Raw genomic sequence first — 26,071 nt, 5'->3', positions numbered from 1 at the left:
ACAGCATTTTGGCCCTGGGGGGTTAGCAGATGAGTTTTAGGAGCTCACACACTCCTACGAGAAGGGTAAGACAGCCTTGGCAAGAAGCAAAAGTGGGCGGCAGCCTCCTGGGCACAGAAGTGCTCTTGGATCTAAGATCATGGGGAATGAATCACACACGGCTTTGGGAAGATCTCTGCCAAGCGCCCACCTGGGACAGCTCTGACATGTACCGTCTGGAATCAGAGTGTTAGGAGAAGCTCCCCAGCCCGGCCAGAGGGCAGACTGGTGTCCCATCTGAGCGGACCCTGTGCAGGATCTACCTAGAACACATGCAACATTTTTTCAGGTAAGATCCAAGTGGAAGTTTTCTTGCTTTCTTTTTTTTTTTCCCCCCAGCAACCCAGAAACGATGCATACTTAACATTTTAAGAAGGAGATCATCACTGTTTACCTTCATATGCAGACACCCTGAGTAACTTCAGGCTGGTTTGGACACGCAGGATTTGAAGCAGAGAACAGTAAAGGCTTCAGGATTAATTAGGGCGGGAATCATTGCCATTTTTCAGGTGCTGCGATATGACCCTTCATGCTGACTGCTACACAGCCAAGGAGGTTGAGGGAGGCTGGAAGCCATTGCTGGCTGAAGCGGAACAAGTGTCCCCAGTAATCCACCACGCAGCCCACGGGAGGACGCATTCCCAGGTCTTCTATGGTCATCCAGCCCTCGGGTTGTTCATAAGAGCAGCACTGTGGTGTCCATAGCTGTGGAAAGTTTGAGAGAATGTATCCTTGGATGAATGAAGAACAAGCCACACACACACACACACACACACACACACAGACTTTGAGAGGTTCATACCTTGATGTCATATGAAAATAACAAATTAATGTGAGTTTGTGAGTAATGCGAGACGCGTTGAGACGTAGACATGGATTTCAGTTATGAGTGAGGGAATGAAAGGGGAAATTGCTTACTGTAGGCTGGACTGGGTTCCCTTAAACACATACTGCTTTTCTGGGTAAAGAAGGGGCTGTATTTTCATCTCGAGCAGGCGGCGTCAGATGAGCTGAGCTTAAGGCTTTGGCACGCGGACAGTCTATCAGCATGTAGCCGTGCGTGTAGCCGCACATCCTTGCTGATTTCATCCCATTTTGTTTTCTTAGAAGGAACTTCAAGCTGCTGCATGAAAATGACATGTTAGTGGTGGGAAAGAGAAATGAACCAGAAAAAGCCGTTTTCTTGCCTAGCTTTCGGTAGTGGAGGGGGGTCCGATGCATGTCTGAAAACTCTCTCTTCCTCCCTCGCTGGCAATCGCACTTACTGATCTATGTATTTGGAGGAGAGAAGCACTGACTTAAAAAGGCTCCCTCCTGGGCGCCTGGGTGGCTCAGTGGGTTAAGCCGCTGCCTTCGGCTCAGGTCATGATCTCAGGGTCCTGGGATCGAGTCCCGCATCGGGCTCTCTGCTCAGCGGGGAGCCTGCTTCCTCCTCCCTCTCTCTCTCTGCCTGCCTCTCCATCTGCTTGTGATTTCTCTCTGTCAAATAAATAAATAAAATCTTTAAAAAAAAAAAAAAAAAAGGCTCCCTCCTGAATCCTGCTGTTGAACAGGAGAGCACATGGTGAGAAGCGGAATGCAGTCGGGAGGAGGGGCCCCGGCATTCCCTCCCCCTCCCAGTGACCACCCCGCACGCCCTTGACCAGAAGCTTCACCACCAGCCACTTCACACCCAAAAGGCAGAGGCACACTGAGAAGGAAAGAGCCCTGTGCAGTGTTGTTCCGTGGGCTCGATGCTCTCCCTGATGGTGTGTATGAACTGCGCAGAAGGCCCCTGTGATAGGGACCCCAGGCTGGGCGAGGCTGGGGGAGGCTGCTCAACATGCAACTTGGGATTGTCCTTGGTGTTTCTCGAAGACCTCTGGGCAACTTTTGGTTTTACCCTTAGAGTTTCTCAGCCATTTCAAAGTCCTGACTACTATCTCCGTCCACAGTGTGCTTGCCTGGGACACAGAGCTGGCCAGATGTTGGGCCTGAGAGCTCAGGGACATGCTGCTCGAACAGCTAGCCATTCTTGCCAGGTCTGTCACCTCATCTAATGCCTCTCTGGCCCGTGGTCAAACATTTCCTCCTGCCGTTGCTCTCTCTTTGACGATATTCTAACTAACATCTTGAGTTTCATGGTCCCTTGAACAATAAGACACACATGAGCTCAAGGCTCCTCTCCAGTTCCTTCCTGTGCTCCTCACCTCCCTTGGAGGTCCCCTCAGGGTGGGGAGCACAGCTCACAGCCACGTTATCCATTCCCGGGGCCCCACACCTAGTTAGTCTCAAGTTCTGTCACCAATCCCTTTTCCATATTTCCTATCCCCGTCCCTTTCCTCCTGTTTCCTTGGGGACTTTCTGAGTCAACAACCCCCTACCAGCTCTCTTTGCACCCAGCCAGAGACTGTCCTTGACAATGCCGCTTACAGGCCACCAACAACTGTCTGCTAATAATTTCTCGTACACTCTAAGACCAGGAATCCACCAGGATAAACCTACTCCAATCACATATGCTTGTGCACACACACATACATACCCCTACACCATACACACCAGCTTATCCACACACCCAACAAACACATCCAACATATTCACCAATACACACATATCTAACATATTCATACCCAACACACTCACCTGATATACACTCCCTGAACACACATACTCAACACTTACCCAACACACATACATCCAACACACTCATACCCAGCACATACGCAACATGTTCACCTAACACACACACTCGGAACATGCATACCCAACACTCACCCAACACACTCACCCAGCACCCCACCTAACACACACACTTCCAACACATTCATCCAAAATACCTACCCAATACATGCACACACCCAGCACCCCACTAAACTCAAAACACAGAAATAACACACACACCCAACACACATACACCTAACACAAACACACAAACTCACACACTTACAAACTCCTGTCAGCTCTTCAAAATATCCAGAGTAAAATATCCAGCCTGGCTTGCAGAGCCTTCTACAGTTAACCCCCACCTACTTATCTAACTGTTCTCCCATTGGCCCCCTGCTCCAGAGAGGACACATTTAGGGACAATTTGGAATAAGCTCATCACTTGCAGTGGAAATAATTTTTCAGTGGGATATTTCGTGGTGTTTACCTGTTCTGTAGATAGCAACAAAGGTTATATACGCAGATATACTTCTGCATTTATACACATATATAGACATGCAAAATATAATATATGCTATGTAATATGTAATACATATGTGTCTATGAAGACAGAGAATTTGTCCAAATGCTGGTCTTTGTCATTGTGAGTTTTGGATTTGAGGCAATGGTGTGGTTTTATAGGATTCAGTTGCTGACCCACCAGTTCACTGCTGGTGCCCATCACATCTCTTACCATAGCCAGCTGTAATCCCATATTTGTGTATCCGTCCCCAGGTGGATGGGGATTCCTTGGACTGGGAGGGGAAGGAGAGGGGGAGGGTGTATCTTCTTCATCAGTGTGTTCTCAGTGCTCAACACAGCACAAGCCAATGGGGACCCCCTGTGATCTCCTATAATGAAAGTGGATCTAGGGAGCATTTCCATACTGGGGTTGCAGGGAGCATGGCAAGGGTAGTGTCCAGGGACGTGGGTGTGAGCTCCATGAGCCTGTATTTGCAAATTTGTGACCTTTAAATGAGGTTTCCAAAATCCTTCTGGCAAAATGTTGGTGTTTTTTTGTTTTTTTTTGTTTTTTTTTGGTGGGGGGGGGGGGGTTGCTGTGTGGTTTCCTTAAGCCAACCCACACCACTGAGGACCCTTTGACTACACTGAGGCAGGAACAAGACTGGGGGAGAAGATGGCTAGAATCCTATACTGGCATTTCACATCCAAGAGAGACTTACTTGGCCCCAAATATTTTTCCCTACTAAGCTTGCTTTAGTGTCTGACTCATCCCTTAGCATTGCAACTACGGTTCTCAACCCTGGCTACACAGTTGAATGTCCTGAGGTGCTCAGTCCTGACACTGGACGCTTTCACCAAAGGTTCTGGTTCATGGTCTGGGGTGGGTGAGTGGGATGGAGAACTTACTAATCTACCAGGAGCCACAGAGCTTTGTTCCTCAGCTTCCGACAGTGTTAGTGCAGTGTTCCAAGAAGGTTCCTACTGTAGAAGGTGCTAACAGCACCTGCTTCTATTTTCATTTTAAACCAATCCATGAGGGGCACCTTTGTGGTTCACACGGTTGAGCAACTGGCTCTCGATTTTGGTTCAGGGTCCTGAGATGGAGCCCCACATAGAGCTCCACATCAAGTGTGGAGTCTGCTTGAAATTCTCTCTCCCTCTGCTCCTCCCCCTGTTCATGCTCTCTCTGTCTAAAGAAATAAATAAAATTAAAAAAAAAAGTAAGTAAAGCAATTATTTGAGATTTTTCCTTTTCCTACCTAACAACTTGCACTTCGAAGTCTTCAGGGAGTGAGCCCACATGGTGTGGGGTGGAAGCTGTACCCAGCTTTTGTCAGACTGTTTGCTGAGGACAGCTAGCGAAGCTGGTACTTGTGACCATCTCCAGATTTTACATTATTCTTCATCTTTGTTTGACATTGTTAAATTCATGCCCATATTGGGCCGCCAGTTACATAAAGCATTTGAAATACTGACTTTTAAATACAAGCATATGAAGAAAAGAACATAATCATTCCTTGAATAAGCCTCTAAAATTCTACCAGTCATGGTCATTGAATCAAAATTCTCAAGGGTCATCAGTCTCTGGTATCTCAAAACCATTGTCCCACAGAGAAAATAGAGGAACTATTTTATTCAGTTGCTTTTCCATATACTGAAAAGAAAATTTAACAAAAGAAGTATCTTTTCCCTTACGTTCTCATTTTGAAATAAAATATGAAGATGATAAAAGAAAAAGTTTATGGTCTATTTTTGATGCCCCTACCATGACTAACTTTCAAGCTGCATTTTAATATTTGTTGTTTATCCAAACCTTTAAAATAACAGGTTATTTTAAAAACCAGTTTGTCAGGGTGGCTCAGCTGCTTGGGCATCCAACTCAATTTCTGCTCAGGTCGTGATCTCAGGGTTGTGAGATGGAGCCCCACATTGGGCTTCATGCTGAGCATGGAGTCTGCTTCAGATTCTCTCTCTCCCCCCTCTGCTCCTCTACCCTGCTTATACACACACACACTCTCTCTCTCTCTCTCTCTGTAAAAACAAAACAAAAAAATATGTTTTGTCAACAAATTGTGTTTTCTCATATAAAATTAAAGCATGTTAAATAGCACAAGCTACTCATTAAGCAAGAAAAAATAAAATGCACTTTACAAATTCTGAGCATTACTATTACATTAGGAACACTTTATGATATCATTTGATATCCGATTGATCTAAAATAAGATACTAAAATAAGAATAGCTTTTGGTCAAAGTCATGCAAAAATAATAAAATGATTTTTCTAATTTTTGGAGGAGATCTTCAGATTACACATTATAGGAAAGAGGTGTGGGACACCTGGGTGGCTGAGTCAGTTAAGTGTCTGACTCTTGATTTCTCCTCAGGTCATGAGGAGATATACACACCCTGATGTACACACCCTGTGGGATCGTGGGATCAAGACCCCCACCTCTGGCTCCTGCTTAAGATTCTTTCTCTTCTTCTGACCCTCCTGACCTCTTTCTCTTCTCCCCTCCCCCCAAAAAAAGAAAAGAAAGAAAATGCATGAGTCAAAAAGATAGCATCTTTCCCCCAACTTGATGATCAACATCATCCGAGGAGTTCGTTGAATAAAGAGACTTCTGGCCCCCACCCCCGAGACCCACAGATCAACTTCCAAGAGATCCTGGGGCCCCTCTATTTTATACACATTCCCGATGATTCTGATGAAGAGCCTGGGATGAGAAACACCCATCTTGTAAGAAAGCAGTTTCTCGAGGCCAAAAGAAGCCAGAGAAGCAATGTGTCAGCCGGCAGAAGAGCACAGTTGGCAGAAGGCGGCCAGATCTGCATGTGGTCCTGCCCTGGGAGATCTGAGAATGCTGGAGGGAAGGCAGGAAGACACTGAAGGGGTAGAGCCAGGATTCGAGGAGGATTAAAGCTGTAGGTTATTGCGAAAGGGCAGATCCAATTACTTGTCTCAGAACTTCTCTTACTGTGGGACCGCAGGAAAGGCACTCGCCTCAGGTTCCTCATCTGGATGATGAAGATTAAAAAAACAAAAACAAAAAACACCTCCTAGGATTGTGATCCAGGTAAGGAATTTGGTCCCACAGCAGCACCAACCTAAGTAGATAACCCAAAGAGAGACTGGGAAAGGACTTTGATGAATGATTTTGACTCTGTCTTTGACCTGTCTCAGCAAAATTATTACCATATTTTTTTGAAACTGTAACTTGTCCCATTGTCCTATTCTTTTAGGGGGGGACAATCTATTCCTAATCAATCTGGGACCCCACGGCATTTCATCTGGAAGGCACTTCAGTAGTTAAACACCATCTCCAAGCCTGGAAATTCTTCAGGGCAATCGAGTTAGAGCCTCTTGCTGAAGGAGGTTAAATAGCGCTGTGTTTTGGAAGTAGTTTCTGTAAGGTTCTCAGGGTGAAGATGAAGGTTCTGGAAAGGGAATTTAACAACGCCTACCTCCATCAAACAAGCAAAGTAGCCAGGCTGGGAGGTGGTGGCCGCATATGCTGAGATGTTTGATATAACTCTCAACACAAAGAATTCTTTTATTTAACATCTTTCAGAGACGAAAATGTAGTTGTTAGCTAGGCTTACAAATTGGCGGTCCTATTCTAAAGCCTGTGGACTAACTCACTGGAAGAATCCGGGCTGGTAATGAGATTAGAGACTCAGCTCTCAGACATTACACAGACTAAAATACATATTCAGGAAGCTGGAGATGGGGTCCCGGAGCGGACCAAAAATATGTTATGCAAATACAGTGTGCCTGTATTAGTCTGGGAAGTAATGAAAAATAGAAAGTCATCTTGAGAACTTTCTTTTCCTTAAAGCAAATCTGTGGTGGGTTCAGAACCGCCCCCCTGAGAGGACACCCATCTCTGGGCCCTGGCTGGCTCTGCAGAGCATGGATGGGTAGCTCTGGGAAGGCACAGGCAGGTGAAGCCCCACCTGGCTGCTGACAGGCACAGGACCTGCAGCAGTACAGTGAAAAACCAATGGAAGGTGGGTGGGGGGTGGGGTAACTGGGTGATGGGCATTAAGGAGGGCACGTGATGTGATGAGCACTGAGTGGTAAACACAACTGATGAATCATTGAACACTACATCAGAAACTAGTGATGTACTATATGCTGGCTAACTGAATTTAAATAAAATAAATAAATAAAATTTTTTTTAAAAAAAGAATGTGGATGTGTAGGTATAGCATATTCTGGAAGGCAGCTCAATTCAAATGATAATGGCTCCTTAAGGTGGGAGAAATTTAGGGACCTGGGGATCAGGGAAGAAAGAGGGAATTACTTTCTATGTATTTCCTTTGTCGCTGCCTAATTTTTTCTTACCCTTGCGTTTATTAACTTTGTTTTATAATTTTTGTGTCAACTTTTTAAAAATAGTTTTTTAGAACTATTTAAGATGGATGAGGGATTGGATACTGTCAGGGAAAGAAGCAAAGGATATCATACGGTTCCTGGCAGTAAAACCTAGACAATGACTGACTTTGGTAGGTTCTTAAAAGGAATATTAGTTGAGGGCAACCTCGGTGGCTCAATCGGTTCAGTGGCTGCCTTTGGCTCAGGTTATGAACTTAGGGTGCTGGGATCGAGTCTCCTCCACTGCTCAGCAGGAATTCTGTTTCTTCTGCTCCCTCTGTCCTCCCCCCACCACTTGTGCTCCCTATCTCTCTCAAATAAATAAATAAATAAACAAATAAATAAAATATTAAAAAAAATAAAGGCAGGAGAAAGAATAAAGTGATTATTTTCATCTTTATCCCTTGAAGTTGGGCATGACTACTCTTAATCCATTGTTAGAATTCATTGTATGTTCATTGTATGTTCATATCTCTCCCTTCCTTTCAGACGAAACGTTCTTAACGGTTACAAATTATTAGCATATTTCATCAAAAATTCTTACAGCAGAAGTATGCCACATGGTGATAATTCTTTTCATCAGAAGAATGAAATGGGAAGCTTGGGACATTGCTATTCATTAAATAACATATCCGTAGCTTCTCTCGTTGATGTGCTTTTTCCCTAATCCATAGGCTAAGGAAATTCAGGACAAGAAATATGTATGTGAATGTGATAAAGAGAACATGAGAAAATTTGCTATGACAAATCTAACGTGCTGTTTTAAATTTACTAGAGAGGTCCAACACAGGGGCCTCTCAAAATATAAACTCAGTCTGCATGTGAGCTTGTTACCATAGAGAATGTGTCCCTTAAAATGAGTGAGAAAACTGGTGCAGAAGTAAATGGTCTGATGGCTGGGGGAGTGTAGAAAAAAATTTAAAAATCCCAACCCTTGTTTTCCAGGTAAAAGTCTATAGAAGGCAGAGAGAGCAGAACTATCTAAGAAATTCGAAATAGCATTCTAAAGAACTCACATGGATTACAGTGAGGGAGGGGGCAGGCAAAGCTCACATTAGGGCAGAGATATTTTCTTGAAAATGAAACAGTGATGGAATTAAAAACTGATATATGAACTTATCAGAGGTACCAGCTGATCAGCTTCTAAAAAATCAACTTTCCTTTTTCTTAGTCCCCAGGAGCCGGTAATTCATGATCTCTTAGGCTAACAAATGTCAACTGAAGAAAATTTAACTGAAAACCCTGACCACCTGGTAACTGACTCCTCAGGGCACAAAGGGATGGTTGATCTTTCATAAAGAAACAGCCAAAGATACAGAATTCCACACGCCTGGATTGGTGCTCTTCTCCCTTGCTTACCACCTGGCAATCAAAAAACTCCGTGGAATGAAGGGAAGAATGAGTGGTAAAAGGATAGGAATGTGGGCCAGAAGGGACTGTCATAAGAAGAGGGGAGGGTTGAGTGAATATATTTTAAGAAATTAAATTGGAGCAATGAAAAAAATTTATACATGTAAAAAAAAGAACTGGTTAATTGGGAAAATTATCGTAGGGTTTTGAACCTGGATTTGTAACCAACAAATTGAAAAACAAACAAGCAAACCAAAAAAACCTCCTCTTAAGATCACCAATGAAGTGACAGAGGCACTTAGAAGTTTCATTTCCTGAGGAAGTGTGCTCCTTCATACCACAACCACATAGACACTTATCCTTAAGGATTTTCCGCCATTTTGCTGTTCCATGGAAGAACCTGAGATACCACCACATACTGGATCAAGAGGACACTCCCATTTTTGCCTCTCCCCTGCTCTCGTTCCCCTACTAAAAGAATTCTGTATTAGTCCTCTCTTTGATGTAGTGTTCCTGGAAGTGCCTCCCAGTTCGAAACCAGTTCAGAAGAGAAGTCCAGCTATTAAGGAATAAACCTTCCAGGCAGGAGGTGTTCCAAGCTTGCAAGAAGATGGGGCAAGCTTCCTATACATTGGAGCATCAATTGTGGGATAATTTGGAATATGCACAAATATTTTACTCACTTTACTAAAATGCTTTTAGTTCTGTATTTTTATGTGACAGTTAAATGGTGTAAAAAAAAAAAAAAAAAAGGCCTGAATAATAATACTTAATCTTATTTGCCTTCCTGAAGCCTCTCACTGGAACAGGGTATTCCCAGATTCGAGTCATTTTTTTCCCTGAACAATCACTCTTTAAACCTCAAGAACCGAAATGAATGGCCAGAGAAATAGGGAAGTGAAATAATTCGGATATGCTCTGTTTTGATCTCATATTCTTAGCTATTAATATCATTTTATTCATGGTGTTGGAAGCCACTTTGAACCCTTTTTAGAATGAAATAGTCATAATAAATAATTGAACAGTAAATGTGTGGCTGCATTCAAGGAATAATTACATTGCTTCAACATGGGACTTAAAATCATTGGAATTAATTCGAAAACACTCTCTTCGGCTCCATTTTCTCTCAAGTAGAAAAACACTGACTACATGTCGTTTCCTGGAAGTGACCAAAAGCAGCCAAATTAGTCACCAAGAGCCATTATCATTGAATATTAAATTATAGAAAGGCCTCTGAAGACTAGACTGTGCGTACTTTTCAGGAGGGTGTGGTTATGGGTGTGAGATCTGTGGCTAACATGTAACCCTTGGCTGTTTGCCCCAAGCATGCCCACGCAGCCTCCCGGGAGGCCAGCTGGTGCACCAACAAACCAAAAAAACAATCTCACTTACGATCACACTGTTATCTGCTGACACTTAACTTGGAGATTTAGGCGTATAATCAGAATCAAAGGAGATGCCAGTCTGCTGAACTTTAAAATAGGTTATTAACAGGAAGCAAAACCTACCGGCATAGTCTGCAATTGCTTCATTTCTAAACTATAGTTGTAGCCCAAAATTGGTCATCAGGGCTCACCTTGGTTCTTTGGAATGTGTGTAATTTGGGGGTCTGGTGATGGATAGACCCTCCAGCATAAGCTTCCCATACATACATGCTCTTCTCACTTGGAAGTTTAATATAAGTGTTATAACAACTTCACAAAAATTTAAGTAAAGAGGAAGCAAACATTCCGGGAGCTATTCTTAGCTCCTTTTCAATCATTGACCTGAATTGGAGGCTTTTTGGAAAACAGTGTTCTCTCCATCTCTTTAAAAATTTACTTGTTTTTTCAGGGTTATGACTTTTGCTCTGGGCAAACATTCATTTTGAATCTTTGAGTTAAAGAGCCCTTGAGAAAAGAAACTTCCATTATTTTCCTGTCTGGGTAAGTGTCAGAACATTCCATCATAACATCTAATACAAATGTACTTACTTCTATAAAAGTCAACTCCTTGAACCAAGACATTTTTTCAGTTGCCCTGAGCATTTTTCTGATTTCAGTTCACTGAGCCTTTTATGCCTGGGCAGAATTTAAGCCCTGTTGGTGAGGTCTTCACAGTCATGAGTTAACGTATGAGAGAAATCTGACAATTAGCGGAAATACTTGGAATGGGCAGACAATTAAGTAATTTGGGCTGCTACTGGAAAGCGCATATTCAGGCCAGCTGGAGAGAAGGAGAGAATGGTAAAGGCAGGGGCATCATCAGTATGGCCATACCTGCATTGAACAAATCTGGGGCTGAAAACATGAACACGCACAAAAACCAAAAGGAAAGGGACACCTGGGTGGCTCAGTGGGCTAAAGCCTCTGCCTTCAGCTCAGGTCATGATCCCGGGATCCTGGGATCGAGCCCCACATTGGGCTCTCTGCTCAGCAGGGAGCCTGCTTCCCTCTCTCTCTCTCTGCCTACTTGTGATCTCTGTCTGTCAAATAAATAAATAAAATCTTTTAAAAAACTGTTAAAAAAAAAAAACCCCACAAAACAACCAAAAGGAAAAATCAGCATGTGATTATTTGCTTTAGAAAGGAAGGTCACCTGAGACTCTCTGGAGTTCTCTTGATTTGCAGTAAGATGTCTTCAAACGTTATCTTGACTTAAATTTTCCCTCATTTCTTAGACTAACCCTCAAGAAGCTAGAACTGTTGTGTTGAGAAGGTAAAGAGAAATAAGCAAGGGTTTCCCAACCAGAAAGATACTCTTGCAATTCCAAAAGGAAGGCCGCAGAAGGGCAGGAAACATATGCCCTAGAAGGGGAGGAAAAGAAGAATGTAAGTTGCTTGGGGCATATGGCCAGGAACATGGTGGCAGGAGTGCTATTGGCCATGGTGGGAAAAAAAAACTGGGAGTGGAGATGACCACCTGGCTGGCAGCACAGGCTACTGCCTGAAAACCAAGTCACACTTGCAGATAGTGGGTGGCAAGTTGTGTTCTACCTGTCCTCATTGGGCCAGACCCTCATGGACACCTACAGACCCCCTGCAATGGACAGCATGCCCATCTCGCTAAACCTCTGCTGAGCCCCAGAAATGCCTCATATTTCCTCCCATGAATGGCCTGAACCCATATAATTACCCCCAAAATAGAATAGGGTTTTGCTACTCAGCCAGGCTCTTGGGGACAAATCCAAGGCCCTGGATGTGGGTGAGGTTGAGTGGGAAAATAGCACCCCCATCACAAATGCCTGCTCATTCTAATCAAATCTGTGGCTATTGAGTCAATCCAATCTTTTCAGAAGCATCTCTACTCCATAAAGAGTCTTCTCGACTACGAGCCCTTGCTCATCTCACCTCCACGGCTGATGGCTGATGTGTTAGATTGAAAAGGCACTAGATGGGCAAGATGTTAGATAGATAGAAATGAGCAGATATCAAATGGAGTAACCTTGACCCAAATCTTTCCCCATAATTTCCTGAATGACCCAGAAGTGCTCCAATCTCTTTTTCATTCCCTCACAGAAGAAAATGTTTACCCAGTACCAATCTAGAGTCTCTCTGTTATGTCATTCAATGAATGCAGGTGCAATCAGGGTAATATCTCTACCCTCAGGAACATTAATAATTGTACAGCCAACATTCACAACAGTGAAATGATCATTGAAGTCCCCATTCGCTAGCAGGTGAAATGATTCTATTAAAGTTTCATTGAATATCTAACTTGGTTATAAAATGCAGTATCCTGGACTTAATTTGGGGAGGATTCTTGTGTCCTATGGTGATGATGGTCTGCCAAAAGCCTGGGTGTTTCAGGATGGAGAACCCTTAAAATATGGCTGTCCCCACGCTCTTTGTCACCTCATGCATAACTATAAGTTACACGCAAGACTCCAGATTGTTTGCTTTTGCTTTTTTTTTTTTTTTAAGTTATGTTCAGATAGGCAACATACAGTGTATCATTAGTTTTTGATGTAGTATTCAGTGATTTAGTAGTTGTTTATAACAGCCAATGCTCATCACAACCCGTGCCCTCCTTAAAACCCATCACCCAGTTACCCCATCCCCCCACCCCCTCCCTTCTGTAACCTTTAGTTTGTTCCCAGAGTCCATAGTCTTTCATGGTTTGTCTCCCTCTCTTGAGTTCTTCCCATTCAGATTTTCCTCCCTTCCTCTGTGTCCTCCACACTATTCCTTATGTTCCACATATGAGTGAAACCTTATGATAATTGTCTTTCTCTGCTTGACATATTTCATTTAGCATAATCCCCTCCAGTTCCATCCGCGTTGATGCAAATGGTAGGTATTCATCTTTTCTGATGGCTGAGTATTATTCCATTGTATATATGAACCACAACTTCTTTATTCATTGATCTTTTTCCTTGACTTTTAACTCAGTGACTAGGAGGTACTCTGGGGCTAATATTAATGTGCTTGATAAAAATCCTTGCCCCCTGCTGCTTATTCACAATCTGACCTTGAAAAACACTTTGAGATTATCAATAGAAATAAATGGTTTCTCAAGGCTAGAAAACAGGGCTATTCCCCTCTCTTCTTGTTAATTTAGGACTTACTGATTTGAAATCACACTTAGATTATCTGGATACTATAAAGGAGTAGAAATAAAAATATATTCTCCCTCCATTTTTTTCTTGTGAAAATTTTCAAAGATTCAAAAAAGTTGGAAGAACAAAATAGTGTAATAAAAGACTGCAATCCTTTACTTGAATTCAGTAATTATTAATATTTTTCTACCTTCACTTCATCTATCCATCTATTTAGTATTTATTGTGGAGCTAATTGAACGCTAATTTTTTTTTTTTTTTTTTTTTGACAGAGAACACAAGTAGGCAGAGAGGCAGGCAGAGAGAGAGAGAGAGAGAAGCAGTCTCTGCATTGAGCAGAGAGCCCGATGTGGGGCTCGATCCCAGGACTCTGGGATCACGACCTGGGCTGAAGGCAGAGGCCTTAACCCGCTGAGCCACCCAGGGGCCCCTTGAACGCTAATTTTTAACATTATGGCATATTATTGCTAAGGATGATGGCATGCAGAGCCTAAAAACAAGGACATTTTCATTATAAAATACCTTTATTGTACTTATGAAAATAAACAAAAATTCTGGAATACCATTTAATATTTCTGCACATAGCGTTTTTCCCCAATGGTCTAAAACTTATTATGTTCATTAGATAGATTTATTTTGATGTACCAGAGCTGACCTTATCCACACTCTGTTCACGCTGTTGGCAGAAAGCATGGCTTATGAGACTGTTCTAATACCCAAATTCTTAATTGTGGTGAATGTGCTCTAAACTCATTTACTTGAAGGCATATGTTATCTGACAATGAAGTCAGCCTGGTGGGATCACCAATAATCCATTTTGGTTATCTGTCTCTATGTATAGACACGCAGCAACTACTACTACACATTGCTTTGAAATTTTCCCAGACCCAAATCACCACGGCCCATCCAGAGGGTGGACAAACCCGAGGTCTTGACTGTTCTTTTGCTCATGCAGTACAGCAACTTCTGGGCAATGGGCAATTTTAGCAGCAGATCCTCCTTGTCCTACAACCATGTAGAGCTGGTGGCTCCTCAGACATTTTAACTATGAGGATTAATCGATCCAGACAAGAAATCTGTCTTGTTGATTGAGAGTATATCCCTAATAAAAAACAAAAACCAAAACAAAAAACCAACTGAGCATTCAGATAGCAGGAAGGACCTTATTTCATGTCAAAAAAATGCCTGTGCTCTGTCCCTGTCCAGAGTCAGAACCTCAGCCTTCCAAGGCTCTCACAAGTTTTACCTGCCAGGGAGGGGGCAGATCATGCCCTGTGCTCCTAAGAAAAAGAAAATACCGGAAGAGGCTAGTGATGGGCAGAAGTGCTCTGCTCTTTCAGTAAGGTGGATGGGGAGGAGCACTGGGATAATGGGTGGATTTGGGTAGAGATCAGGGAGGGAGGGAGCCATCTGGGAGCGCACAGGCAGCTTCATGCTCAGGCAGCAGTAACTTTAGGGCTGCAGGGTCTTCTGGCTTATCTGTGGGGGAGCAGACTGAGGGAGGGCACAATGGTAGGGGATAAGCTGCAGGGCTGGGGGCTGGGGGGCTGGGGGACAGGCTGATGAAGCAGGTCCTATAGAAGTCTTGGGAGGACAGGCTGCATTTCGGAGTTTAACTCTGAGATAGGAAGCCATTGATGATCCACATTTGCTAACCAAATAAGGTTCTATGGTCTGCGTTATCTGTGTAGCAAATGCCTTTATTCCTTCTTCTCTTCTACTATATTTTTTTAGGCTTTCAGTTGTAATTTATGCATTTCTTACTGTATATATAATTTGGCAAGCCATCTTCAATTGTTCATGAACTCAAACAATACATATTTATATCTCTATATCTATCTACCTAAACAGTAAAGATTTTAAAATTATATTACCTGTTTGGGGCTAATACTTTTCTGGTTAATATGAGCAGCGATGTTGGCTCCAAACGGTAAGAACAAAGTTCAGGCATGGAAATTTTATTTATTTTCAGAATAAGGAGATTTAGAATCCTAGTAGTAATCATGGTCCTTAAATTAACTTAGCCATTTAAAGAGGCCTGATACCTGTCCTAATATAATAGATATGCCTCATATAAATATTATGGGAAGTCACTGTGTCTCAGACTACACTGTCAATCCTTTAGTATTTCGACTTTGATCTTGAAACTCTCCTTATTTTTCCTGTATTGTTTCCATAAACTGGCTTACTAACTCTGCTCATGGCAGCCTACAGAAAGCAGCTTAAGTGCATGTTTCAATGAGCTAATAAATGTGAAAATAGCACTTATCTTCAAATCAGAAAATCATGTTAATTCATCTCATCTATTCATGCATGTGTACCATTGGAGGAAATGGAGCAGGCCAGGGGAAGAGGCACACATATTTGGCCTGTCCACAAGCTGTTTGCTGAATCACCTTGCACAGGTTCTACATCTAAGAACATTTACTGAATGCCAGTAACTAAAATGTGCAAACTCCATTAGCCTTTCCTAATGGGATTATTCAGTGCTGTGACTAACGCTGAGAGCTCTTTTTTTTCCCCCAAGATTTTATTTATTTGAGAGAGAGAGATTGAGAGTGAGCAGGAGCTGGGGGTGGTGGGGGGAGGGCAGAGAGGGAGAAGGAGAGGGACAAGCAGACAAGCAGGCTCCCCACTGAGCAGGGAGCCTGATGGGGCCTGATGCAGGGCTGGATCCCAGGACCCTGAGGTTGTGACCTAAGCTGAAGGCAGACTCTTCACGGCTGAGCCACCCAGGCACCCTAAACGCTGATAATCTTAAACAGTTTTGCATTTTCACTGATTTTTCAGGGTGCCCTGCTCAAAAATGGTAACTTTGGGCATGCACCTTGACAGTAGCAATGAGTGAGTTCTGTTATCTAGATCTTAAATAAAGAAATTCCATCCTCAGAAAAGGGGGAGTGTGACACAATATTCAGTTTGGCAGAACAGGCAAAGCAGAGGTCGGCAGCCTCGGGGCAGAGGGCAGTCCACCCCAAAATGTGCCACGTCATCCTACTGGTGATTTTAAGTAAAGGTTACTTAGCAGACATCCTGCGCAAGGACTTTCAGACCCTCCTCTCTCTCCCTGCAAGCAGGAAATAAATCTCCCAAGGGAGAAGTACCCTTCCTATACCAAAAGGTGAAGAGACATCCTTACCTGCAGAGAGAAAATTCCAGGGTGAGAAGGCTGTATAAACAATACTTGTTACTTTTTACTGATTCACTGCCCGGCCCGACTTCTGTTTAGAATGTCTTGTTGATTGTGGGGCGCCTGGGTGGCTCAGTCGGTTAAGCATCTGACTTCGGTTCAGGTCATGATCCTGGGGTCCTGGTCTGGAGCTCAGGCTTTGCGTTCAGCAGGGAGTCTGCTTCTCTCTCTCCTTCTCCCTCTGCCCCTCCCCGCCTCCGTGCTCTCTCTCTCTCTCTCTCTCTCTCAAATAAATAAATAAAATCTTTAAAAAAATTTCTTACTAATCGAAGCGCCCAAAGTTAAGTTTTCTTTGTCCTGTCAATTCCTCACAGATTTATTATCCTTTTTGTAGAAAAAATACAAAAACTGCCTGATTGGTCATTTCTTTAGATCTCCATTTTATTACTGGGCCTCCATGGCCATTTAATTAAACTTAAGGGGTTTTTCTGCTGCTCGTTTGTCTCATGTAAATTTAATTCTTAGTCCAGCTGGAAGACCTCAAAAGACAGAGGGAGAGGTTTTTTTCCTTCACCACTCTACAAATAAGATTAGACTCCCTTGGGGGTAATGAGGATAAGAGGGAATACATAGATAAAAAGACAGATTCAGAGAGAGTTGATGTCTGGACAAGTCTCAGGACTTACCTGCAGTCTGCCCTTCCTCTGTAGTCAGGAAAGGGAGACAGTAGGGACACAGTTAGCTGAGAGTTTGCAGTGACAAGGGAGAAGTGACCACGTACACAGAACAAGACAGAATCTGCTTACATGAACTTGAACTTTTAAATGAATGACCTTCAATTTACTGAAGTTATGCCTGATTGTTGCATGAACTTTGGAAAACATAAAAATGCACAGAAGGAAATAAAATCCCATTCCTGAGAGATTGGCATCATGAACAATTCGGCCTGTCCCTTTTTTTTTTTTTTAAAGATATATTTATTTATTTAACAGACAGGGATCACAAGAAGGCAGAGAGGCAGGCGGTAGGGGGGAGGCGGGGGAAGCAGGCTCCCTGCTGAGCAGAGAGCCCGATGCGAGGCTCGATCCCAGGACCCCGGAATCATGACCTGAGCCGAAGGCAGAGGCTTTAACCCACTGAGCCACCCAGGCACCCCTGGTCTGTTCCTTTTTAAAATGGTTCGATGCCTGGGGTTTGATGATACATTATGACACTTGCCAAATGTCTAATCGTCGGAAACCAAGGGATAACATTTTGGTGTTGGCTCTCTGTCTCATTCAGTCATTCCATAGATACTGAGTGAGGATTCATCAGGTGTCAGGCCCAGGGCTGGGCATTGGATATGCACATCTGAATGAGACAGTTAGAGGTCGTCCCTCCCCCCATGGAGACAGTTAGAGGTCATCCCTCTCCCCATGGAGACCGTTAGAGGTCGTCCCTCCCCCCATGGAGACCGTTCGTTAGAGGTCGTCCCTACCCCATGGAGACCGTTAGAGATCGTCCCTCCCCCCATGGAGACCGTTAGAGGTCGTCCCTCCCCCCATGGAGATCGTTAGAGGTTGTCCCTCCCCCCATGGAGACCGTTAGAGGTCACCCCCTGTCCTCTTTTACTCTATCCTCTCCATTCCATATATTCTCATTTACCATATATTCTCTCCAGGAAAACATGATTAACATTTAGTTACGATTAGGAATGAAAGCAGGCATTATGAGATTTTACAATGGAGTCACCTGACATTTCCCAGACTCACTTTGTCTGGTTTATGCTAGGATTAGCCTTGCTACCCAGAGGGACGGGCACACGGTGAGCGCTGCCTTCTTCTGGGCAGTTGTCCGAGTTGCAGACTCTCAGGCCCACCCAGACCTAATGAATCAGGATCTGCTTTTCAACAAGCTTCCCAGGGATCTATAGGGACATTAGGATTTGAGAAGCATTGGTCTAAAGGGTGAGTGGGAAACAGTAGGCCAAGGCAGGCGGTGGAGGGGCATGGGGAAGGCCTGGCAGGCCTGGGAGTGGGTGCTGGGTGGAGGCACCTGGCACTTGGAGATGGTGGAGACAAGCCAGTGCAGATGGACCAAAGCCAGACGAGGCTGGCAGGATGAGCAAGGGAGGCCCTCAGTTTGGGGCTAGTTATGGGTTGGGACCACTTTAGATCCTCTTGGAACCTTAAGTTTCTTCATGGGCCAAGGGACCATATCCTCCTACCCACCCCACCCCACCCCCATCTCCGGGGGCTGTTGGGAGGATCAGATCAGTTAATGTACTGCAAATGTCCACAGCGGCAGGCCCTCCCACAGCTTTTCTTTTGAAGAGAAACAGAGAAGAGCTATGGTCAGCTGGATGCTCGCTGAACTTCCTTAATGTGTCTGGAACTGGGAAGGTGAAACTCAAAAGTAAATCCTGGTGCTGATATGAACAATTTATCAAACACATCCCAAGCAGCAGTGATGAAAAAAGACTCTTTAGCTGTGGTTTTGGGTATTGGTGAAGGGAGAGTGTTAGGAAGGGGGAGAGGGTGAATGAAATGGTGGAACCTGTGGGATTAGGGCTGCTCTGGGGCCAGGACTGCCTTCCCCATCCCCATCTCACCTCCTGGCATTAGCCCCCAGCTTCCTATGGTGTTGTGGGATGCAGGAGTGGGACACAGCGGGCCACCCGGAGAAGTGACTACTTACTCTGCACAGTTTTTGTGTTAACGGGGTGAGGGCTAGAAAGATTAGAACCTAAAACAAAACAAAAACAACAACAAGAAGCCGAAAAAATGGCAGGAGAGAAACAGAGAGGCCCCTGGGTGGCTCAGTGGATTAAACATCTACCTTCAGTTCAGGTCCTGATCCCAGGGTCCTGGGATCGAGTCCCAGGTCAGGCTCATTGCTAAGCAGGGAGTCTGCTTCTCCCTCTCCCTCTCCCTCTGCCCCTCCCCCCTGCTTGTGTGTGCTCGCACCTTCTCTCTCTCTCTCAAATAAATTAAATCTTGAGAAAAAAAAAAAGAGAAACAGAAAAACAAATATCCCTTCAAAAGTAAAGGCCTTGAATTTCAGTGACTCTTACTAATCAGATGGAAGGGTCTGGTTTCCAAAGCTCTCACCTACACCATGGCTCGCCCTCCGTTGCACCTGTGTAACCCTGCACCAGGCTGGAAAGATGCACAGGTGACCCAGAGAGCTCCTCTTTGTTCTCCCTTTCACGTTCTATTAGGTCCGCACAGGCCCTGAGCGGGCAACCCGGCTTGATTTACAGCCCGAAACCACTCCTCCGCCTTTGTATCTGGTCCTCACAATTATATCCCACGGGCCCTCAAAGTTGTCCACAGAACCCTTTCTGCCATTTGCCATGATATTTGTCCCTGTGGCAGCCATGGGCTTTTCGAAATTCTTGTTTACAATTGGTAATTCACAGGAAGGAAAATCCAGGCCAAGGAAGTTCAAGTGAGCAGTTTGAGAATGAACAGCTGGGGTCCGGCAGGGGCAGGGCAGGACCAGGAGTTAGAAGTTCTGGTACTTATTTCAGAGATTTTTTTCATCAGCATCATCAGATAATATTTAAAGAACAGAAAGATACTAAGAAGGAAATCTCGGGGCGCCTGAGTGGCTCAGTTAGTTAAGCATCTATCTTTGGCTCAGGTCATGATCTCAGGGTCCTGGAAACGGGTCTCTGCTCAGCAGGGAGTCTGTTCCTTCCCTCTCTCTGTCCCTCCCCCTGCTCATGCTGTCTCTATCTCAAATAAATGAATAAAATCTTTGGGAGAAAAAAAAAAAGGAAGGAAGTCTCATTAGCGATGATTCCCACCCAAAGCGAACACTGAGGAGCACTCTGGCTATGGACTTCTAGCCTCCCACAGAGCCCTTGACTTTTTAAAAATTACATGGTGTGTGCATTCATGTAATTCAGAAACGTATATAAGAACATTATAGGTAAATGTTCTTGACACCCTCCTATCTGGACTCATTCACCACCCCAAAGCTTACCTTTATGAATTTGGCAGGTATCTTTCCAAAGTTAGTACTGTTTTGTTCTATATATCTTCATTCCTATGCTACACCCATCAGTCATTCTGAGATTTCTCCATACTTCTCTAACTGATCCATTTTCATAGTTATATAGTATTCCATCATGTGTCACTTATTCATTCATCCCACTTCTGATGAACATTGAAGTTCTTCCCAGTGTCTTACTGTGACCAACACTGCAACAATGAGTGTCTTGGTACCTTTCACTCAGTGCTTATGTGGAAATGCTTCTCTAGAATTGAATCCTAGGGGCTGCTGGGTGATAAGTCATCCACATTTTGAATTTTAATAATTAACCTGCTAACTTGCCTTTCAAAGAGCCTGCTCCAACTCCTGCACCCAAAATTAGTGTATGAGGGTACGTGTCTGTCCATAGTTCTGCGAAAATTCTTGTTGTTGTCACATTGCCCAAGGATAATTTTCCAAAAGTTAAATAGGACTGTCGAATGTTTCTACAAATATGGCATGCACATGTGTCAGAAGTTTTATTCCCCTCACTAATTAATGAGAAAATTTGTAAGATGGAAACGCTGACTCAAAGACCACTTGGAGAAAAGTTTATACTGTCCTTAAAATATATTAAAATAAGATTGTTAGACTAAATATAAAAACAGTTAATGTCCTACAGGACAATAAAAGATAACCTGTGAAGTTATCTTTTCTCTGGGGCAAAAATTGTTTGCATCTCTGTCAAGCACAAATCTGCAAGTTATATATAATCCTGCAGAGTCTTAGCCTTTCATTAATAGTAAACAGCAACATCAAACAATGGTACATTCTCCTAGAAAATTAAGCAATCCTTGGGCTTTAAAATAAGGCCCAGTAACTTTGAAAGGACATACATTGAGAGGTGACCGTCCTTTTTGCCTTCTTTCCAGATTTGGGATAATTTTTCTTAATAGATTTTTAGAAATCTGGATCAATGCAATGGGTGAAAAATAGTCCATTGTGTTTTAATCTGAATTTCTGTAATTATTTGCGGCTTCGGGGCAATTGCTCTTTCTGCTTGGGCATATAGTTTTCTCTCACTCTGGGTCTCTTCAAACAAACATCCCTGATAGGAAAATACTTTCTTCTCTTTGGTGACCAGGAATGCCTGGCACAGACAGAGGGACAGCTTCACAAAGTTAGGTCTCCTTGGCAACGGGGGACCGCAGATCTGATTGTTCCTAGGCAAGATTTTACAGAATGCATAAAAGCACCTTAATTCTGGCCTTGAACGTCCTAGTGAGGGCTGTTCAGCCCAGGGGCAGCTAGAGAATAAGGGTGTGTGTCCTGGGAGGGTGGCTTGGTTGTGAGGGAGGACTCACTGGGGCTTTGTTGAGGAAGATGGGATGCAGCCCTGCTCAGCTCCTTGAACCTCTTTCTTCAGGCCCCTTGGTCCACAGGGCAGACTCTCAGTGGTCAGCCTATCAGCCATACACCCCACTTACTGACTGCAGCCACAGTGCAGGGCACACCAGACTGCTGAAAACTCCTTCTCCCAGTTCACACAGCAAACGGAGACCAAGGCCAGCACAGAGAGGAAAAAATAAACCTGGTTGGTGAGCCCCAAAGATAGAACACTTCAAGTCACTGGAGCAGTCTGAATAAAACCCTGTGGCGGTGATGGAAGGCGGGAGTGGGGGGGATGGGGGGCGGGGGGACACATCTCAGGCTAGACTGAGTCAAGTGACCAGCAACCTGCCCTCAGCCTCTAACGTTTGTGTGCCCTAGATTGGCTCTCTACGCTTTCTGGATTCTGCAAAACGCTGAAGGGGGCCTAGCCCTGGCTCTCCCACCACTGCCTCCGGCGATGTGAGGTCACAGGAGACACTTCTGGAACCAACTTCCAATTCTTAAACGATCACTTGAAATTTTTTTCTGATTAGGAACAGGCTAAAAAATGGGCTGGGAATCACGGCTGCTGTAAATCCCCGTTTTCAATACGGGCAGTTTCCCTAGTTCGACTTCCGAAATCCCAGACTCACAAAGGGCGACCAGCTCACTTCGAGGGGCTCTTTCCGAGACTCCTTTCCACCACCAGTCCGTCCCACTTCTTAGCAGTGGGGAGGATCCCCTCTCCTGTTGGAGGGCGACCGCTTGGCTAGGGGGCCAAAGTCCTAAGGGACTCCCGTTCCCTGTCTGTCTGTCCCTTTGCTTCCCGGTGTGTCTGCGGCGGGTGTCCGGGCTCTGGCACGACTGGAATGCGCGGGGGGACGCGGGGCGGGGAGCGGACACCAGGCGGAGCGGGGACGCTGAGCGCGGGACTGAACGTGGGGGGATCGGGCCTCGGTCCCCAGCCCCGACCCCCGGCCCAGCCCGGCGTGGGTGGGCGACGGCGCAGAGACTAGGGCGAGGCCAACAGTCCCGACCGCGTCCGGACCCCCGGCACCGCAGCCTCCCTCGCGCTCCGCCCAGCCCTGGTCCCCCGCCCCGACCCACGTGCAGTTCCCTTCCCTGTCGCCGGCCGGACAGGGCGCGCAGCCCCCAGCCTAGAGTTGCAGAGAAGCGAGAAACGGAAGAGAAGAAAGTCTGCACCGAGAACCCCGGGAGCGCAGGCCTGCCCCGCCCTCCCTTCCCCGCTCCTCGTCCAGTCACCGGCGGGCGGCTCTGGGGCCGGGAGGGGAAGGAAGCGGCGGGGGCGGTCTGGGTCCGGGCAGGGGGCGCGGAGGCGGGGCCCAGCGCTCGGGTTTCAGCCCGGCTCCGGGCGGCCGGGGGTGCAGGCGGCCCCAGCAGCTCCGGCTGCGCGTGGGCGGCGCGGGGAGCGGCGGGCCAGGCCACCCCCTCGGCTCGCAGCCTGCCCGGCGTCCGCTCGCCCGGAGGAGGGAGGAAGGCGGCGGCGGCGACCTCGACGTCGACGACCGCGCCGCCCGCGATGGGAAGTGCCTTATAAAGACGCAGCTCGGCAGGGCCCGACCGACTAGTCGCCGCACTTCCCCGCGAGTGTACGCAGAGGTGGGGGGCGGACCCCGGACAGACCCAGGTTACTAAGGACTGCGGCCCTTGACAGCGGCCCACGGACCCCGGCTCTGGACAGACCTGGAACGGACCCCGGCTCCCGGCGGACTCCGGCGGATCCCGGCTCCGGGCAGACGCCGCAGACTCCAGCCGGCTCCCGGGTCCCGAAAGACCTCGGACGGACCCTGACCCCAGAGAGACCCCGGTCCCGGGCAGACCGCAGGCATACGGCGGCGGACGGATCCCGGCCCCGGAGACCTTGGACGCACCCCGGCCCGGGAGAGTTCCCGGCAGGATCCCGGCTCCGGGCAGACCTCAGGCAGACCCCGGCCCCGCTGGCTGGCGCGCGGACGGGGGCCGAGGGCGCCCCCGGAGGCGGGGGCATGCGCGACCCGCGGCATGGCCTCGGCGGTGTTTGAGGGCACCTCGCTCGTGAACATGTTCGTGCGCGGCTGCTGGGTGAACGGCATCCGCAGGCTCATCGTCAGCCGGCGCGGCGACGAGGAGGAGTTCTTCGAGATCCGCACGGAGTGGTCGGACCGCAGCGTGCTCTACCTGCACCGCAGCTTCGCGGACCTCGGCCGCCTGTGGCAGCGCCTCCGCGACGCCTTCCCCGAGGACCGGCCCGAGCTAGCGCGCGCGCCGCTGCGGCAAGGTTCGGGGGCGGCTGGCACCGGGGTGGGGTGGGGAGGGCGCATCGGATGGTGTCTTATGGGGAGATGTGGTTGCGAGGTCGTTTCACAGTGCAGTGAAGGTAGGAGGGGAAGTTACTGAAGCCGAGATTGCGGCTCTCTCCTCTGTCCCTGGCACGGGACGGGGGACGCTTAGATCCTGCGCCCCCAAATGAAGGGCGCGCAGGTCAGCAGGGGTAGGAGGACGAAAGCCAGCTCGCAGAGCCCTGAGGCCCTCCGGGCGGAAATCAGCAAGACGGGCGCCCCGACTGTCCCCAAGGACGAGTCAGTGACCAGTGCCAGTACAGCGGCCAGTTTGGGCCAGTGTCGGGGTGAGCTCCAGCCCGACTCCGGAGTGGCGGCCTCCCTCCCTCCTCACCCTCGGGCGGGCCGGCTGTGACCCCCACCCCGCCCGGAAAGCGACAGGAGGGGGCTGGGGAAATGTTTGGGAAGAGTTAACAACAGTGTCCAGTTGGGGTCGCGTCGTGTCTGGCAGCCATCCCCGTCGGAGTGCTCCCCTGGAAGGGGCTGTGCCTCTGATCTTCTCCCGTGACAGAAGAGCCCGAGTACGAGGTGCCACGCAGCCTTCTGTCACTCGTCGGGAGGGGCCTCCCTGTGGCCAACTAAAGGGGAGAGAGCCCAGGTCCCCACCCCAGGGGTGGGACCGCATTCGGGTTTGATTAACTGCGGCCTGCCTCCTCCCTGGCCTTGTGACTGCCCTGGCTCCTGGGGATTCGAGTTCTCAGAGAACTGGTGTGGCTTCCCCTTTCCTACGCCCTGGCTGACGCCCATCCCACCGGCCGCACTTTGGAGGCCGGGAGGAGAGGCGGCTGGAAGAGGGAAGGAAGCGCGTGAGAGAGGCTGAAGTTGAGCCCAGAAGGAGGGGCGGGGTGGGCGGGTTCAGAAGGCCCGGGGAGAAGCGGCCTGGGAAGACTGTAGAGCCCTGAACAGTCCTTACCCCGCTCCCACCCCCTCACCGCTTGTGACCACCTGCAGCTCTGAGACTAGTCACACTTCACTGAGAGGTCTTCCTTTCCACAATCTTCCAAGCAGACCTGGTGGCACCTGTAGGAGGCACTTCCTGAAGCTGAGGGACCCCAACAAGCCTCCTTAGCTGTTGGATTGCCTGAGGTCTTAAGATAACCTCTACTTCCCCCTGTGGAACCCCCGCCCCAATGTGTGAATTATATAGATAATTAACTCAGTTCTGATGACATCGTTTGGAAGGGCTCCCAAAGCCAGCAAGTTCAAAGGCCCTGAGTGAGATGGCCGGCCTTTCACGCTTCTCTTTGCTCCCCAGAGTTTCACGTTTATTGCCATTCTGCAGATAGCTGAGCGTTATTTCAAGCATGGCAGCAGTTTTCCTTGGATTTGTTATTTGGGTGTGTATATTGTATTTTTTTTTTTTTAACAAAAGAATGTTCAAATCAGGAAAGCTTGCATGAAGGAACGACAGTTTGTTCAGTGACTTACATTTTTGGTGGAACAAGGCGAGCCGTTAACAAATTAGAGCCCCTGAGAGCCGGCCAGTGTACATGCCCTCCCCTGTCCTTGCCAGGTGTACATGCCCTCCCCTGTCCTTGCCAGGTCGCGCTCTGGGCAGGTGGGACAGCTCAGCTGGGACCCCAGGCAGGCAGGCAGGCTGGCACTGGGCTCCTCCCCTGTAACACAGGTCCTACTTTTTGGAGGGGTGGTGGTGAGGATTAAAATGCATAGTGTAGTGTCTCATAGTAGTAAGCCCTCCATACATGCTAGTTGTTATTGTTACCCTCAGCATCAGCTGTTCCTGGCAAGGGTTGTAGCCAGTGGGGAAGCCCTGGGATCTGGTAGGGAAAAGGACTTGCCGGGAGCAGAAGGGAGGTGGGTGTAAG

At 46.9% G+C, this 26,071-nt stretch overlaps 1 protein-coding gene and 1 long non-coding RNA gene across 2 annotated transcripts in view; one reads left to right on the top strand and one right to left on the bottom strand.

The window, feature by feature from the left end:
• Positions 1-504: 504 nt before the first annotated feature.
• On the bottom strand, positions 505-25,754 carry LOC309864939. The gene is made up of 3 exons (XR_014311856.1): positions 25,178-25,754; positions 958-1,162; positions 505-744 (listed from the first exon to the last, which is right to left on the bottom strand). It is a non-coding gene; the product is annotated as an uncharacterized lncRNA (long non-coding RNA).
• PXDC1 (PX domain containing 1) overlaps positions 23,238-26,071 on the top strand; it is a 28,022-nt gene continuing 25,188 nt past the window's right edge. The window contains exon 1 of the mRNA XM_082730909.1: positions 23,238-24,184. Coding sequence (XP_082587035.1) covers positions 23,929-24,184 — 256 coding nt within the window. The 5' untranslated portion in view covers positions 23,238-23,928. The remainder of the gene's footprint in view (positions 24,185-26,071) is intronic.

This window comes from Mustela nivalis (assembly GCF_964662115.1).
Source record: "Mustela nivalis genome assembly, chromosome: 5".
NCBI classification, from domain to species: Eukaryota; Metazoa; Chordata; class Mammalia; order Carnivora; family Mustelidae; genus Mustela; species Mustela nivalis.
The sequence above is the reverse complement of the archived record's forward strand: the minus strand, read 5'-3'. Positions and strand labels throughout refer to the sequence as shown.